This window comes from Jatropha curcas, chromosome 6, assembly GCF_041381405.1.
Source record: "Jatropha curcas cultivar XTBG-Jc1 chromosome 6, XTBG_Jcur_1.0, whole genome shotgun sequence".
In the NCBI taxonomy this organism is placed as follows: Eukaryota; Viridiplantae; Streptophyta; class Magnoliopsida; order Malpighiales; family Euphorbiaceae; genus Jatropha; species Jatropha curcas.
In genome coordinates, this window is record NC_143156.1 from 6,489,322 (window position 1) to 6,507,347 (window position 18,026).

The 18,026-nt window shown below is 31.9% G+C and overlaps 2 protein-coding genes and 1 long non-coding RNA gene across 3 annotated transcripts; 2 read left to right on the forward strand and 1 right to left on the reverse strand.

The window, feature by feature from the left end:
* Positions 1-4,515: 4,515 nt before the first annotated feature.
* LOC105650865 (serine carboxypeptidase-like 18) lies at positions 4,516-10,680 on the forward strand. The gene is made up of 14 exons (XM_089722237.1): positions 4,516-4,977; positions 5,063-5,208; positions 6,815-6,891; positions 6,986-7,108; positions 7,261-7,363; positions 7,451-7,488; positions 7,593-7,694; positions 8,216-8,302; positions 8,939-9,094; positions 9,230-9,301; positions 9,428-9,546; positions 9,889-10,002; positions 10,262-10,319; positions 10,415-10,680. The coding sequence occupies exons 1-14, from the start codon at positions 4,829-4,831 to the stop codon at positions 10,496-10,498; spliced, it is 1,428 nt and encodes a 475-aa protein (XP_089578363.1). The 5' UTR covers positions 4,516-4,828; the 3' UTR covers positions 10,499-10,680.
* A 1,299-nt stretch (positions 10,681-11,979) lies between these two features.
* On the reverse strand, positions 11,980-14,536 carry LOC149495434 (uncharacterized). Its single transcript, XR_016321175.1, has 2 exons — positions 13,977-14,536; positions 11,980-12,259 (listed from the first exon to the last, which is right to left on the reverse strand). It is a non-coding gene; the product is annotated as an uncharacterized LOC149495434 (long non-coding RNA).
* Positions 14,537-16,256: 1,720 nt separating this feature from the next.
* Positions 16,257-17,539, forward strand: LOC105650864 (UPF0481 protein At3g47200). The gene is given in 3 exon segments (XM_089723502.1): positions 16,257-16,958; positions 16,960-17,466; positions 17,468-17,539. Coding segments are annotated over 3 exon segments (1,281 nt in total).
* Positions 17,540-18,026: the final 487 nt, after the last annotated feature.

Below are 18,026 nucleotides of genomic sequence, written 5' to 3' on the forward strand. Positions count from 1 at the left end.
ATCGTTAAATGGGGTAAAAACCAAGGTGAAGTTACTGGTAACTTTTCCAGCAAAACTTGTTTCAGCAAAAACTCAATATCTACTTCATTTATTCATTTCATCTCATGCTTTTTCACCATTTTCAGTCATCTTACTCAACATGAAACAACATATTTTCTCATTATCAACACACCACACAAATTCTCATGCAAGGAAATTAATTAAACGAAAAGAGATAGCACACCTTCACTCCAAAAAGCTTGAACTCTTCTTTTTAGCTTCCTTTTACCTTTGAGCTCACTTCTCTTGGATAGAATAGAAGTTGAATTAATGCTTGAATCCCATTAAAATCTTCACTACCATTAAAAGTGATGGAGAAAAGAAAGTGGAAGAGGAAAGTAGAGGAAGAAGATGAAGATAAGGATGAAGAAATGAAAATGAAATGGAACTCACGGGTAGTCTCTAGAATATCATTGATTTTTATGTGAAAATTACCAAATGGTACCTCAAGTGTCAAAATGGTACAACTCAATACCTCAACTTTATCTTTTTGTGCAAGTAAGTCCTAATCCTTATACTTTGATCTTTTTGTTTCCTTCAAGTAAGTCCACTTCTTCTCCTTATTTCATTCTCGCCCACTCTAGACTCTAATGGCTCGAACCGGGTTTTAGATCAGCCCGACTCGACTCTAAGCATCAACTCAATTCAATAGAAAATGGGACGTTACATAATGGGCCAAAATAACATTGGAAACTACACAATAATCAAATTGATGAAACATTTGTGGTCGAGAGAACTCAAATTCGAAACCTCTCACTCTTCACATAAGTAGAAAATAATAAAACCGCATATGATTGACCTAAAATTAATTTTTATAAATTATATGCAATCAATTAATAAACTGTAATTTTTTAATTGGCCATCATTACGGAAACATTTTAAATTTTATTAAGGGTGATATAAAAAATCTCATGATTTCCTCTCATTCCCATTTTTATATATAGTATAGATTTAGATGTCGATATTACTTAGTGTAAATTAAAAAAAAAAAAAAGTTTCTTATTGTCTATAATATTTTATGTATTTAGTTTTCTAACTAATAATGAATATAAATTGTCTTTGATGATTATTTAAATAATAAATTAATGATGAAAATAATTTTATTAATTATTATCTTTAATTTTTAAAAATATTTTAAACTTATTATAGGTTGATAAGAAAATTATATTTTAAAAAAATTTATAATGAACTATTGCCCAATTAAGACAAAAACGAACGTATATGGATTTTTAACTTTATTTGGTTGAAAAAACTCTATTAGAAGTTTATGATTTCTAGCTATATCTAATTCTTCAACCTAACACTATTGGTGTTCATATTTGAAAAACTACAAGATAAAAAAAGGCCATAGATTTCGTATAAAATTAAGCAATTACAAGGTTATAAGCACGGCTTTATTTACCAAATCAATAGTTAGATTCTATTCAAAAGAACAATTTTTTTTTATTGCCTCCTTTTTTTATCTAAAAATTAGATCTGTTAAATATTTTATTTGATCCGTTGAACACTGTAAAATTAAATTGATGAAAACAGTAATTGAAAAGTTAAAAAATCTAAATATTATTTCAATAATTTTATAAACCACATAAGAAATCAATATTTGATGTATAAAAATTAAAAATCTTAAATATTATTGTTTTTAATGTAAGGAGTTGCGAATTATTATAAAAAAATTGAATTTAAGATGCTAACAAACAATTTTAGAGTTTAGAATATCGCAATATTATTTTTTTACAGTTCAGAGATTAAATTATGTATTTCACCAAATTAAAACATCAGCAATATGATTACGATAACACACCGTAATTAAAACCCAGCATCATTATGATTACGATAACACACCATAATTAAAGCCCAGCATGATTAAAGCACACCATGTTGGGTTAGCTAATTGGTGTAGGTCCCATATTTATTATTTTTTTAAAATATCAACTTTGACCAATTCGGTATTTAGAGTGCAATTGCAATGTAAGTTTGGAATTGGAGTATCTTGGGGTTAAATTCATTTGAGAGTGAAATTGTAAAAATCCATAAAATTTGAGGTATTAAAAATGGTTTAGCTAATGTATAAATATACTCACGTGCTTTATGGAAAAAATCTTGTGGCACCAAGCTTTGCGAGTGATCAACTATTATGCCTTTGAAGTTATGAATTTTGCTAACATTGTATCATTCTTTATATTAGCAATTACATTTTTTTTTGTGTATATATTTTTGTTCTACGCAAAATATTCACTTAATATGTAGTTAGTATAATTTTTGACAATAATTTTCACATTTTTCAACTATTTAACGTTTAATTAATCTAATTTTAAACTTTTAAGTATTGAATATAATAATTTTTATAAATTAAAATATTTAATTGGTATAATTTTATAAATGGAAAGGTTCAATAGTTAAAAGTAAAAATTGAAAATTCTATAATATTTTTTTATCATAAAATAAATCAGTGAATTTATCCATTGGGTCAAGGAAAAAAAAATTATCCATTGGGCCAGAACACGACTTTACATAAAAAAGGGGACAAAATTGGAAAATAAACAAACAGGCCAGAAATGGATTCTATCCAAAATTTCCACGTGTCAACAAATTCCAAATACAAAATAATAATTCCACCTTTAATTACTTGAATAAATCCAAATGAAAATGAGATCAAAAGTCCCAATCAATATTTAGCATTTTGAGTATTTGATCCTACATTTCTGAAATTGGACTTTACAATAAAAAATGTTGGACTTATGTAAGTTGCTGACCTTCTTTTGATCAAAATATTTATAAATAGATTTTTTCTTTTTTTTCCATTTTTTTTTAAATTCTTATTGCATTAAATTAATGTTTTAAATTTATTATAACAAGTGAAAAGGAGTTATGAACTAATTCTTATTGCATTTCCTTCTAAATTTGAAAATAATGCGTTCTTTAGAAAAGGTAAGGTAGGTGATTGGAAGAATTATTTAACTCCCGAGATGGTAAAACGACTTGATCAGATAACTAAAGACAAATTCAACGGTTCCGACCTTACTTTTTAAGCTGTTTAACAGCTTCCGGTGTATTAGCATGGATTATTTCTAAAATTATTCTTCTGTGTTTTAGAATTAATGGTGTGAGTTGTTTGTTCATTACAAATTTTATGTTTCAGAATAAATGGTGTGATTAAATCTTGAAGTTGAAATAAGAACTTGCATATGCATATTTCTTTTCTTTTCTTTTTTTTTTTTTTTTTTTGACTGTGTTAAGTATTATTAATGGGAATCAGAAAATAAAGTAGCAATAATAAAAGAAGGTGGAGTAGAGATCCACTCTCCAGGACCTACATAGAATGAGTAGCTCTGAGCAACATCTTTTTAACAAAACCAAAAAAAAAAAAAAAAAAGGGAAGAAGAAAACAGAAACAAGTTCAGAGATGTTACTGTATTTAAAAACTGAGATCAACATAGTAATGTCCATAAAAAATTATACTAACACCCAAATTATGAAACTTAGTTGCCATAATTTGTATTGCCAAAAAGTTCAAGCTAAAAACTAATAAAGAAGCAAAAAATTTATCAATCAAAAGCCTTAATTGAAAATATCGAGTCTAGTATTTTCAAACTAGGCTCAAATCACATAATATTTTCAAACTTATAGATTTTCTTCTATGGTGAAGAATGAGAGGAATGAAGTAGGAAGACAACCCATCCTCTTTAATCTCTTGAATTTTTTAGGTTTCTTTTAGTTATATCGGTCTTTTTGGTTTTTGCATTTTCTAAATTCTCTTTTCTTTTTCATTTTTTAAATATCAATCGAGAAAATGCAAAGTTTAGTCAACAATTTCTGCAAAGTTAAGAATTTTAATTTATGAATAAATATTTTTGAAAGACTTGAAATGATATTAATTTCATACTTTAAGCATAATTTAACGATAAGTGCATATACCACGATAATAAACTTAAGTTCAAATCTCTTTCCTTCAACACAAAATATATATATATATATATATATATATATATATATATATTATTACTAAACACCGTAAAAATTATTAAAGTTGATTAGGCGGAATTAGTTCGGATTAGGTTATATTCAGGAAAATTATTATTATTGTTATTATATATACATAATGGAGCATATTTTATCGATCTTATTCAGATAAGATTTGAAGAGGTAAAAGGGTATGTGCTAGTGATACATACAGATCTACATCATTTTGGAAACATGAAACATGTTCTCTATGAAAAGAATAAACAATGTGACACCATATAAATTAGGGATATTCATTTGACTAGTTAAACTATAATCTTACGAATGACAGTTCTGATGTAACCAGCTCTTCAATGTATATACAAAAACCGTTGATTACTAGTGGTGGAACGTTAGCTACAATTTTACAAGTGTAACTAATTTTCAGCTTTTTATAAAAAAAATAAATAAATAAATAAATAAAACCGAGAGGGTAACCCAGTCTATAAATGAATTGATTCATAGTTTATTAATTTAAGTGCTGATTAGGACTGGTTATTTATTCTTTTAATAAAACAAGAATGCTTGTTTGTTGATTGAAGTACAAGACTGACTATGACTAACAACCGTATAAGCTTGTGGTTATCAGAAAATCATTGAACCTTTTGACATCTCATTAGCAGAAAGAAATACCGCTATATGATATATTTCTATATCTAATTCTTCAACTTAATACTATTGTTGGTCATCTTCCCACTAATAACAAGAAAAACTAAAACACAAAGGCCGTAGATTTATAAAATTTAGTAATAACTAGGAAATTTAATGCACCATAGTTAGAAATTAAGATATGGCACCAAAAGGAGTGCCTCAAGTGGCTCCTGCATTTTTTGGTTTCTGGGTTTGCTTCAATTTACTGCTAAGTGTTGCCGTTTCACGACAAATTGTGGAGACATTACCAGGTTATAATGGCAGACTTCCATTTAAGCTTGAAACAGGGTGAGTTTTAATTAGTTTAGAGGATTTCAGTATCTTTTTCGTAAATAATTTTCTTTTTATAATATTGGGTTTTTTGTGTTTTAAGTTATGTGGGTGTGGGAGATTTGGAGGAACTGCAGCTTTTCTACTACTTTGTAGAGTCAGAGAGGAATCCTGTAAGAGACCCACTTGTGCTTTGGCTTACAGGAGGTCCTGGTTGCTCTGCTTTCTCTGGCCTAATTTATGAAATTGGTATGCTAGCTCCTTATTCATTATACTTAATTTTGATTACATTTTTGTAAAAATTTTCAATTAAAATTAAATCTTGTTTATTTATTCACTCCAATTCTAAACTAGAACTTTGAAAATGTTGTAAATCGAAGAAAGTTTTTTTTTTTTTTTAATTTTTAAAGAGTGATTCTAGTAATAAAACATGTTTGAATCTAGTAGATGATTTCTACAAGATTAAAGGTTCAATCTACAGAAAAAAATTATGAATCCCAAACTGAACGTAGTCTTAATACCCAAAACAGACGTGGAAATAGTAGTGCTTAAACTAAAAAAATAAATATAGACTTTTTATAATTATTTTTCTTGAATACTTTTAGTCATAAGATTATACTTGTAAAACATTAACAATATATTTAAAAAATATGAAGATCTTTATTTTGTAATTTGTGGGGAAATATGTATAAAGTATTACACTTATTGAATATACAATATCTGATAATTAAAAAATATGAAAATTTGTATCCAATTAATATAATTTTATAAATATCAAGTTCTAGTAGCTCGACTTAAAAATTAAATTGCAATTTTGTTTTTCTTGTAAAATTCAGATATTAATTTAAATTTATGTATTAAACTTTTTTAAAAAGTTTAAATTGTAAGTATTGAACTTTATAAGAAAAGTCTAATGACATCCCTAGCTTTTGTTTTGGGATTTTAGACTTTTTAATTTATAAATTTATACTTATTAAATATTTTAATTTGTAAATTCGCATTTATAAAATATAAATTTACATATTTTTTAATTACTAAATAATATATTTATGAGTACAGATACTTTATACTTTTTTTAGCACAAAATATTAAATAGTAATATTGGCTTTGTTTAACTATCTTATTAGTTTTCAATAATAATAATTTCAATTAATTTTATAAATTAAAATATTTAATTGATGTAATTTACAAGTTAGAGTGTCCAACCGAATATAATTTTACAGGTTAAAGGGTGAATTAAAATAAAAATTAAGGATGTTATTAAATTTTGCAAATCTCAATTTCTACATTTGGCCATGTTTAAATACTAATTACAAAATATGGTTTATCAATTCCAATTCAAAGTTAAGTTCAAAATTTCCGATTCAAAGTTGAAGTAGCTCTCAGATAGTTTCGTTTGCTCGGATTAATAATACAATGTTGTAGGCTAAAACTGAAAACTTTTAACAAATCATTTATATATTTAAGGCTCAAATTTCACTAGCTTCGAAGCTCTCAAATTTTGAGTTGGCCTGTAATTTTATACGCCTTTATTGAATGAATAAGCCTGCTCCTAATAGTAAAGCTATGATATCAATCCTTTTTTTTTTTTTTTTTTTTTTTGGATGACGATAAGTTGCTCGACGATTTGTCTGAATGAATAATTGGTAAAATGGGTTGGTGTTTCCTTATGGTTTCTGATTCTGGAGGATATTTTATGAGTATCCAGTATTGTTTCTCATGTGGGGATTATTGTTTAATTTTGTATGCTTCATGTGTAATTCATAAAGTTAGACCTACAAAGAGAAAGATCAAGCAATTTCATTGTTTTAGCATCATTTTTATTGATTTCTATGGACTTCTAACTTTTGTGCAGGTCCATTAAACTTTGATTATGAAGCCTTCAATGGGAGTTTGCCATCACTTATAGAGAATCAATATTCATGGACAAAGGTGCTAAATTAAATCTTACTATCTTTCAATTTTACTTTGAACGTTAAATATAACTGGATTTCTTTTTCATCAATATTTTTCACATATTTTCTAGATTGCGAATATTATATTCTTGGATGCACCAGTTGGAACTGGATTTTCCTACTCAAAAAGCCAGGAGGGTTACTACACTTCAGACACGTTATCGTCGAAGGCAATTTATCAGTTTCTAAGGAAGGTCAGCCCTCATATATATTTGTACGTTAATATCTATCTGCGAACATGCATAGAATGGTAAAAAAAGGGGGAAGATTATTACTTTTAAGAACAATGTGTTGAAAGAAAGGCAAACTATTTCCAAATTTGTTTACTTTGTAAGTTATGCTGCAGTGGATAATTGATCATCCCAAATTCTTGTACAATCCACTTTACATTGCTGGTGATTCTTATTCTGGCATGATTGTTCCAACAGTTACCATCCAAGTAGTAGAAGGTAGCTTTCTTCCTTGGATGTAACACAAATAATCTTGGAGTTCTGTTTTTATTATCACATTGATTTTTGTTGACGGTTGTCTTGCAGGAAACAGAGCCAAACACAAGCCTTACTTGAATCTCCAGGTACACATTTGTACTTCTCAGAAATTTAAATTATATACTATCGCTTCAATTCATCATTGTCTTTTTAGTGTATCTAAGACTGATATTGCTTAAATGTGAATCAGGGATACATGCTTGGTAATCCAGTAACAGATTTACATAATGATGAGAATTCAAGAGTTGAATATTTCTACCGAGTGGGACTCATATCTAATGAGCTATATACGGTAATTGACTGCTGTAGATTAAAACTAATACACACTGATTATTTCATAAGCTCACTGTGATCAGGGCAGAGGCAGACTCCAAAACTAAAGGGGGCCAAAAAAAATTTTCAAAATTAAGGGGGCAAATCAAGGAAAAAATTTTTTTTTTTGCACTATTTATAGATAAAAGTTTTAATTTTTTTTATTTTTAGCTTGGGGTGGCCGGGGCTCCTCCAAGTCCCCCCTTCCTCCGCCCCTGACTGTGATTGATAAGTTATGTGCATAGAGGGTTAATAATGTTTTGTAGTTAGATATGCATTAGAACAATTTGGTTTTGCTAACTAATTCACATTCACTTATTTCTCCATATTTTTAATGCTTGCATAACATGATTTGTGAATTATGCAATGCGCATGATACATTGAATAAATCTCGACATTCATAGAGTTAAAGATAGTCAGTGTGGCTTTCATTCAGCATTCATTTTGTTAAATCATATTTTTGTCAAAAAATATAATTGAAGTTGTTTTATGCTTTTCCAGGCTGCTACAACGTACTGTGTCGGCGAATATATATCACCAAATATAAGCAATGCTGATTGTATGGATACCATTCAGCATATTGCAGAGGTTAGAAGAAGTACTACTTTCTTTTATTGAATGGAAGGGGAAAAAGGTGTTGTGAGTGGGACCCACATTTGAAATAAAATAAAAAAAGAGAAGAAAAGAAAGCGTGGTAGGTCCCACAGTTGAAAAAGGAAAGATGAAAATTTGAGAAAATTATTTGGTAGGTGTTTTTCGGTGGATGCGTTAATCACGCGTCGACCTCTCCTAATCAGGCTTCCACCTCTCCTATAAATAGGAGACGGTGCTAGAACTTCAGTACACAACAAGAGCGAAAGTAAAAAGAAGAGAGATTTTGAGAGAGTTGTTCCAGTTTTAGAACTGTGTTCTAAACTCGGGTAGAGAAAATAGTGAGGATAATTTGGAGTGTTTTTGGGAATCACTTTTGAGTGTCACTAATAAGCCAACTATTTTTAATAGTGGAAGAAATATTCGGTTTTTGTCCCGTAGGCGTAGCCCTAAATAGTTAAAGGGTGAACCACGTAAATATCTGTGCGTCAAATTTTTATTTTTCCACTGTGTTATTATTCTCGTAATTTCATTGCCGGGCCCTAACAAAATGTTCTAATTTTCCATCACAATTTATATGATATTCCCTACATTTTTTACTAATGAGACCAAATAACTATTTGACATTTGCAGTGCACTTTAAAGATATGTGACGCACAAATACTGGAACCTAAGTGCACTCTTGCATCACCAAAACCAAAGGGCTTGAAATGGGGACGCAAATTTTTTGATGACACTCCCATCGACATTGCTTTATCATCAGAAGAAGTCCCTGATAATTGGTGCCGGGTAATACCTCTTTCTCCCGCTCCAATCCCTACCAGGGATATGTAGTCCTTCAATCTACTGGATACTTATGCAACTCTACTAGATCTCAATTCAAAACTACATATTCAGTAAATTATGTTACAAACTTTGTTTCAGAATTCAAATTATGTACTCTCTTACATCTGGGCAAATGATGAAGGCGTACAAGAGGCACTTCATATCCGAAATGTAAGTCACTTTAAAAAGTAAAATTAGGCTGTCTGTATCAGTATGCTGATTTCAAGTTGGTGCTTAAATTTAAACTAATTTCACAGAGATAAACTCAAGGCATTTTTTTCTTTCATTGGCAATCAGGGTACAATAACAGATTGGAAGAGGTGCAACAAAACCTTGGCTTATGAGTATGACTTATTGAGTACTGTCTTTTATCATAAAGAACTACTTACAGCTGGCTACCGAGCTCTGGTATATAGGTATTTTGTTCTTTCTTTGATCTTCAGGTTATCTACTAGTGAATGTACTAACCTGTTTCCATCACTGAGCAGATTTTGAAATATAAAAATAATTGTCATCATTTGTCAAAGGATCAGTTTACATTTAACCTTACCTTACCTTATATATATATATATTATACAAGAGGTGTATGCTTCCTGTATGTCACCCGGAGATCTTGGAATTTCAGAACACAAATATTAATTCTGAAACTTGAGGAAAATAGATATTTCTTCAAATAGCTTGTCGTTAAGTATCACTTGAAGTGTTTTCTTCTTTTCTTTTATGTGGTCTTATTCCTTATGCTATTTGTTTTCTTGCAGCGGTGACCATGACATGCTAATTCCTTACACTGGTACAGTCACATGGATTAACTCCCTCAACTTAACCATGAGTGATGGTTGGAGACCTTGGTTTGTTGAAGGTCAAATAGCAGGGTTGGTTTCTAAATTTGAAAATTTATTTTAATTGTGGTCAGATCAGTTACCTATGAAGCACTGCAACTTTAGTTTTGGGTGCATATCCATGTCGTCAACACTTTTCCAACACAACAAGACACAAAATCCAACACGCGCCCTATGTCGTATCAATGTTATATCTTGTATCTGTATCTGTGACTGTGTTTGTGGTTCAGTGGCAGTTGCAAATCCAAACGACACATTCATAATAATGTTTCACTTTCCTTTTCCTTTGTAGATTCACGGTCAAGTATTCTCGCGATGTTGGAGATGGTTTGACATTTGCCACTGTAAAGGCAAGAAAAACACTTGACTTCAATTCCTTACAAAGTCAGACTGTTAAAATAAGTACATTGACATTTTTTTTGTGTGTGTGTGTGTGTGTGTGTAGGGAGGAGGTCATACAGCTCCAGAGTACAAGCCTAAGGAGTGCCTTGCAATGGTTGATAGGTGGTTGTCTTATTATGGCATGTAACGATCATTGAAGGGGGCTTATTACAGTTTGAACCTCCAAGTTTGTCAAGATAAATTGATATAAATTCTTCAGTAAAATTTTAATTATATATAAATAATGGTAGAAACTTGTAGCAAATGGCTGATTGTGGTGTATTCTCAAATTTGAGAAACAAAATTTTATGAGAAAATTTCAGTTTTACATACTCTTTGCTTAATCTTGCACACCGTCATATGTTGCATAGATCATTAACAGCAGGAAGAAACACAACTGGTTTACAGCTTCTTCCTGCCATGATTCTTGTAACAGCAGGGCAAAAGACCTATTGGACCCTACTTTATTCTAACTAGCTCCTAAGCAGTTGTTCATTTTATAATTAGTCAAATTGTTTATGAATATGACATAGTAAAAGAATCTATTAGTTGCTTCAAAGGATCCAATACACGTGAAAGCCTATTTATTTTTATTACTATTATTATAATTAGTATTTGTTAGGTGAAACAATGGTCACCGCATTTTAACTAGTTATTGACTTTCTGAAGAGAAAGCTATTGAGAAAGATAGCTACATATACCTCAACTCCTGACTCCATCCAGATTAGGCATCAAGAATTGCTCTATCCATTTCTTTCAAACTACTGCAGGAAAAGACAATTTGTATCAGATCAGATACAGGTACTCTCTTTTCTCTTGCAGTACTTACATTTCCTCTAAAAGTAAAATTAATTGTACTTTTTTTCTTTTCTCTTGCCTTTCTCTCTCTTTCCATTGCTCTGTTGAAATTTTGGAAGGAAGAATGGAAATGCACAAGATAATTAACAATGTTTATCACTTCATGTTTTTCACTGCATTCAATTAACAAAAGAATGTGCCTATTTATAGGCTTACAAGTGAATCAAAGAAGATCTAAAAATACTCCTAAAAATCTTCAATCCTAATAACAGAAATATCAAATTCTATGCAGAATATCTGCACTAAATAAAATTGAAATCTCAACAGATTTTTCATAATATTATTTTGAATTAATCCTAACATTCTCTCTTAATTCAAACATAATATTTTTATTACAATAATTAACAATTAAAATTTTTAATCTAGCATTTGAATCACCTCTCTTCAATTAACTTTGTTGAAGCACCTCTCTCCAACTCATCATTTTGATGCACTTCTCACCAAATATTGATGCACTTCTCATCAAACTAGCAATTTTTTTTTTTGAAGCACTTATCTTCAAATATTGATGCACTTCTCATCGCTTTCTTTTATTTTGGAGCACATCTCTCCAATGTTCTCTTGGAGCACTTCTCTCCAATACTCAAAGAAGAGTTCCTTCCTCTTGCACAAAATTTGATTGATGAGTTCCTTCCTCTTTGTCACGACCCGATTCCATGGGCCGGACCGGCACTAGGGCCCAGGTAAGCTTAAGGCCCCCGAGGCCCGTAGTCAGCCTGAAACACTAGAATCCAATATCTCGGTATAAATTTCAACATTCAGCCCATATGATTATGAACAATAAACCTCAATATTTTATTATTTCTCGGCCCAAGTTTATCTCCTATAGCATTCTAAAGTTCGGGCCCAATTTACAATACATCACATTCTAATATGGACTTACAGGATTAATTTGTCTATGTTAATACACAACTAAATATATGTAAATTTTTACAACTGCGGAGTCACTAACTGTTTGGTATACATGGCTTTTTTATACACATAATTACATAGTAAAATAATTATGGCACTATAAAAATTTCTCTATTGCCCTGCGCCGAAGACACATAGCCTAAATCGGATTAAAGAAAAACTTACTTCCTGAAAATTCAAATAAGACATGTGAGTTTTCTAAGGAGTAATAATTATTGCACAACACACGCAGTCACACAAATATGTAAACATTTCAATCTAGTCATTCGACTAGTTATATGCTCACGCAGCCAGTCACACAAATGGCACATACCAGCACTCACACGTAATGTCACCTTCAAGTAATCAAGCAAGTGGTAATTAGTCAGTGGCACCACCTGAAACCCCAACGAGCCGTCCTCACACATGGCTCGCCCTCTCGTACATGTGCACCAGGGAGCCGATCCCCCATACGGCCAACTGGTCTAATCCTCACTGACCAGTCCTCTCATTGTTTTTCTACTCTCTCGTTTCTTTTCCATATCAACAGGAGGCAACCCGGTGGTCTCCATCCAATCTAGATCATCAAGTGCTCACAACAGGAGGCCACCCTGCGGGCTACAATCAAATCTAGATTATCAGGTGCGCAACAAGTAGCCATCCTGTAAATCCCCATATAATCTATATCATCAGGTGCACAAGGGGGCGCCGATCTCCCATTTTCCCGGCCGACGGTCAAGTATCATATCGTATTCAGGATCCATATCACAGACCGTCCTCACAAACCCATGGTGGTCCACATCATCCCAATTCCACACAAACAAAGCACAGCATTTTCACAACACAATTAATCAAACATTGCAATCAAATGCAGACATATTGATCAGTTGGACATCGTAATGCAATGCACAATTGGACATTCATTCTCAAATGCAATTAAATAGCTAAATAATTACCATTAACAACAAACAACAACAATAAAATCAATGATAAGAATAAACAGTAACAATGAAAATAATTAAATACTTAAATAATTAAATGAATAATAAGAAAAATAAATAAATAATTAGAGCACTCTGTTTATTATGCATTAGGTTATAGAATTAATCTAAATAAACTTTTTAATTATGTTATTAATTAAAACTAGTTCAAGTTCTAACGAAATTTCGGCAGCACCTCCCCTATAATTTGGACTATCCACCTGTTTAGATAACACAGTATTATTATATATTTATCAATCAGTACACACAGCCCATCCATCGGGCAATCAATCAATTTAAGACCCCATCCTCCTCCCAAAACCACGATATCAACGCTCAACCATTAGTTCACAACAATTATGTTTCAATGATAATGACAATCATTATTTACATCATATAATTATAACTAGCTAGTATAGCTAATTACCAAACAAATGAAAGCTTTAATACATATATAATCAAATAAAACTTATATCAGTAAGTTAATTTCAATTACTTTCATTTCTTCGTTCTTGCTTAAAGCTAATACGTCACATTTTTTTTTTTTTTTTTTTATACCTTGGTTAAATTTTATACTAGCCAATAAGAACAAATGCTTCAATTAATTATAATTCAATTAATTTTTATCCAATTAATTATATATATAATTATAATTAATTATAAGTAGCTCGACTCGCCCTTATATATATACTAATATATATATATATCAATTCTTATAACTAGTTTATCTAAATGTTCTCAATTATTCAAATTAGTTGTTGTTCATCAAAATAGGTCATTCTCAACCTAGCTCGTATATGATATATGAATCAATTCATTCAAATTTTCAATTTAATTGACTAATGATCACTAAGTTTAGAATTTATACCAAAATAGGAAATTGGTCTTAGAGCATACCAATTGAAATTCAAGCGACGATTCCACGATCCTTGCGAAGAGAGGAACATTCTGTCCCTGGTGCCTCGCCGGAGACTCGCCGGACCGCCGCCGCCGCCGCCGTCCACGGTGGCCGGAAAAGTTGGGGCCACCCAGAATTGACCCTTCTTCACGCCACCCCACTCAAATTTCATCGAGGAGTCCGTTTTTGATGTCGGTTGTGCGAGGTTGGCCCTCCATTTGGCTGAATTAGTCCGACAGTAGCTTGGTGCCGCCATTAATGGTGATTTCGCCATTTCAAGCTTTGTAGCCGGAATTAATGGAGGAGAAACACGCACAAGGTGGAGGTGACTCGATCGACGCCTGCCTTTCGTGTTGACGTCGCCGGAATTGCTCGATCTCGTCGGAGATCGAAGAAGGAGAATTGTCGATGGAGACAGTCCCGCTTCGCGTCACTGGAGACTCTGCCAGTGTGGAAGGAGGTCGGAAAACGGACCAGGAGCTCTAGCGGAGACGATCGCCATCTCGCTCTCGTCGAGCGGTGGCCGGAAACGGAGGGAGAGGGTGGAGGGAGGCTGTCGCGCGCCTGAAGAAGGAGAGGAGAAAGAAAAGAAACGAAAAAAAAAAGTAAGGCGGTTTCTAGCAAACTCTAGGCCATTCCGGTTCGATTCAAACCGGTTTGGTCTGATTTAGTGGTTTGGTCTCATTTCGCTTGATTTTCAAGTTTTTCCCTCGGTTCTCGGATTATTTGGGTGGTTCTCGACAAATTAAACTGATTTTCGGGCCTGATTCAATTTATTTTAACCGTTTAATTCGGTTTCGTAATATTTTCTCCATTTACTCAATAATTATAAAATTATTTATAGTAACAATATTTGATTTTAGGATAATGATTTTATATATATTCATAATAGATTAAATTACGGGGTTTCGTATTATTCTCAAAAATTTTAACCGTTTACGATTCAAAATTTCTTTTCGATATTTTATTTGGGCTTGGGCCTGACTCGTAAAATTTTGGGCTCGAATTGAGATTGTTTGGTATATATATAGCCCATTAGTTGAAAATCGAGATTTTTGATTTATTAAAAATTCGAAAGTTTTCGAAAATAAAAATTCGGGGTGTCTCACTCTTGCTCAAAATTTGATTGATTTTTATACCTGCAATCTTTTTGAATATGACCAAATTTCTTACAATTAAAACATTGAGGTTTACCTTTATGCCAGCAATCATTTTCATCATGATTATCTTTTTTGCATACGCCACATGGTGGAAATTTTCTTCTTTTTGATAAAAATTTGTTCGTTGTCTTGGCAACTAAAGTAGCCTCTATAGTATTATCTTCTCTGAATGCTCTTCGTTGCTCCACAGCTTGTAGTGCATTAGTTAGTTCATCAATGGAAATTTCAGAAAGATTTTTTGTGTCTTCAAGAGAAGAAATTTTGGACTCAAATTTTTCGGGTAGACTTATTAGAATTTTTTCAACCACCCTTCTTTCAGGAAATTCCTCACCAAGTAATCTAATTTTGTTACCAATGGACATGAGATTGTTAACATATTCTTTGACTCCTCCACATGTTTTCATCTTTGCATCTCAAATTCTCTTTTAAGATTCAAAACTTGCATCAATTTCGTCTGCTCGTTGCCTTGATACTCATTTTTTTAATGAGTCCCATATCTCCTTTGCTGTTTCACAAGTCATAATACTTGTGAAAATTATATCCAAAACAGAAGAATGAAGGCAGGTTTTTGCTTTGAATTTTTTGGCTTTTTCTTCGCTATGATTCTTAATTTGAACCATAGTTGGGTTGGATGGCAATGGAAGGATTTCTTTTTCTGTTTCAACATGCTCCCATAAGTCATAAGCTTGTAAATAAGCTTTCATTTTAACAGCCCATAGCTGATAATTTTCACCAACAAAAATTGGAGGGGAAGAAAATGGAATAGTGTTTGTGGCCATTTAACAAACAGGCTCTGATACCATGTTGAGATTTTGGAAGGAAGAATGGAAATGCACAAGATAATTAACAATGTTTAGCACTTCATGTTTTTCACTGCATTCAATTAACAAAAGAATGTGTCTATTTATAGGCTTACAAGTGAATCAAAGAAGATCTAAAAATACTCCTAAAAATCTTCAATCCTAATAACAGAAATATCAAATTCTATGCAAAATATCTGCACTAAATAAAATTGAAATCTCAACAGATTTTTCATAATATTATTTTGAATTAATCCTAACATGCTCAGTTGAAACAATCTTGTCATGTTAATTATTTTGACTTACCTTTCCAAGAAAAATGGAGCAGCAGAACAATATTTTTGATATTGAGCTTTTGTCATTATGTCGCCGTCTTGAAAGCAAATTGGTCGATAAATCTCCAATGTCACTCGGCAGCTGCATATATAGAGTTCCTAGTACACTTCGAAAACACAACGAGCATCTTTTCGAGCCAAATTTTATTTCAATTGGTCCATATCATCGAATTAATGTAGAGAAATTCCAATTTACAGAGAGAATTAAACTTTGGCACTTGAATTGTATTATTGCTAGAGCACCGAGTGATACTTCTGGTAAAACAAGATTGCAATCTTTTGTGGAATCAATTAGACCCCATGTAAAGAGATATCGCGAATGCTATAGCGAAGAAGTGGAAATACAGACTGATGATGATGAATTCATTGAAATGATGATAATTGATGGTTGTTTTCGTATTGCGTTATTCCGCAGGTTTGCAAAAATAGTACAACCAAGTGAAGATGACCCTTTGTTTAAAATGCCTTGGTTGTCAAAAATTCTAATGACAGAGTTACTGTTACTTGAGAATCAACTTCCATGGTTTGTCTTGCACAGGTTATTTGATCTCACAAAGGTGGATCACGGCGCAGAAACTCGCTCTCTTGTTGAGCTTGTTCAGCATTTTTTCTTTTGGAATGCTTTGAGAGCACAAAGTATGGGAGTAAACTCAAGTATGGAATATAAGCATTTACCTGATGTCCAAGCGAAATATAATTCTTTCTGGAAGTGATGATGCTGGGGGAGATTTTTTGCGAATTCCTTGTGTAACTGACCTTCTGAAAGCTGGTATTGACTTCACCGTTGGAGAAAAGACGGAACTAGTGAAGATCATATTCGAAAATGGAATCTTGACAATTCCACCATTAGTAATTTTAGAGAATGCAGAATCTTTATATGGCAACCTTATTGCATATGAGCAATGTGACAGAAGTCTAAGAGATAGAATTACAGGTTATGCTGCATTTTTAGACAATCTTATCAAGTCAAGTGAAGATCTTGAGTATCTCAAGAAAAAAGGAATTGTATATTTTTATTTGAGTGCAGAGGATATATCTAGTTTCTTCAACAGACTCTACAAAGATGCTGATCTTGTAAATTACACTTACAGAAAGATTTCAGAAGACGTCAATGCATACTGTGAATCTCTTTGGCCTCGATGGCGAACAATGCTATTGAGAGATTACTTCAACAATCCTTGGTCAACTATGGCTTTTTTTTTTTGCTGCCACTGTAATTTTAGTTCTCACCTTCTTACAAACACTTTATGCCATGCTTTATCACTAAGCATCTAGCTCTTTTTATGTTCATTGACTTGGTTTGCCCATTGCCTGCTTTCTTTGGCCTGCAATCGCTCTTCACTATGTTTTTCTGTATTTTTAGTTTTCATCTTCAAATAATGGGTGGTTTTTGAGATCTGACATGAAGTTTCACGTCAATCTTCTCTTTTAGGTAGAGCATATATTTTATAGTTTGGCTTAATTGTGTGCATACCATGATGATGGATTTGTAAATTGTAGTGTTTTTCAAATATGAGAAATCAGATTGTGTTCTAATGGCGGATATATAAACACTTAATCATTTCAAATTTTCTGATAAGGAAATTTAATACAAGATTCTATATTTTTAGAGGGGGATGTTCATTTCAAATTCTGTTTAAAATTCACTTTTTCAAATCCGATTAACATTATCAGAGTGAAAGTTATGATTAACAACTTGGGTTTGCAGCTTACTCCTTCCTTGATTTTTAACATAACTCTTTGATCTCTTGCTG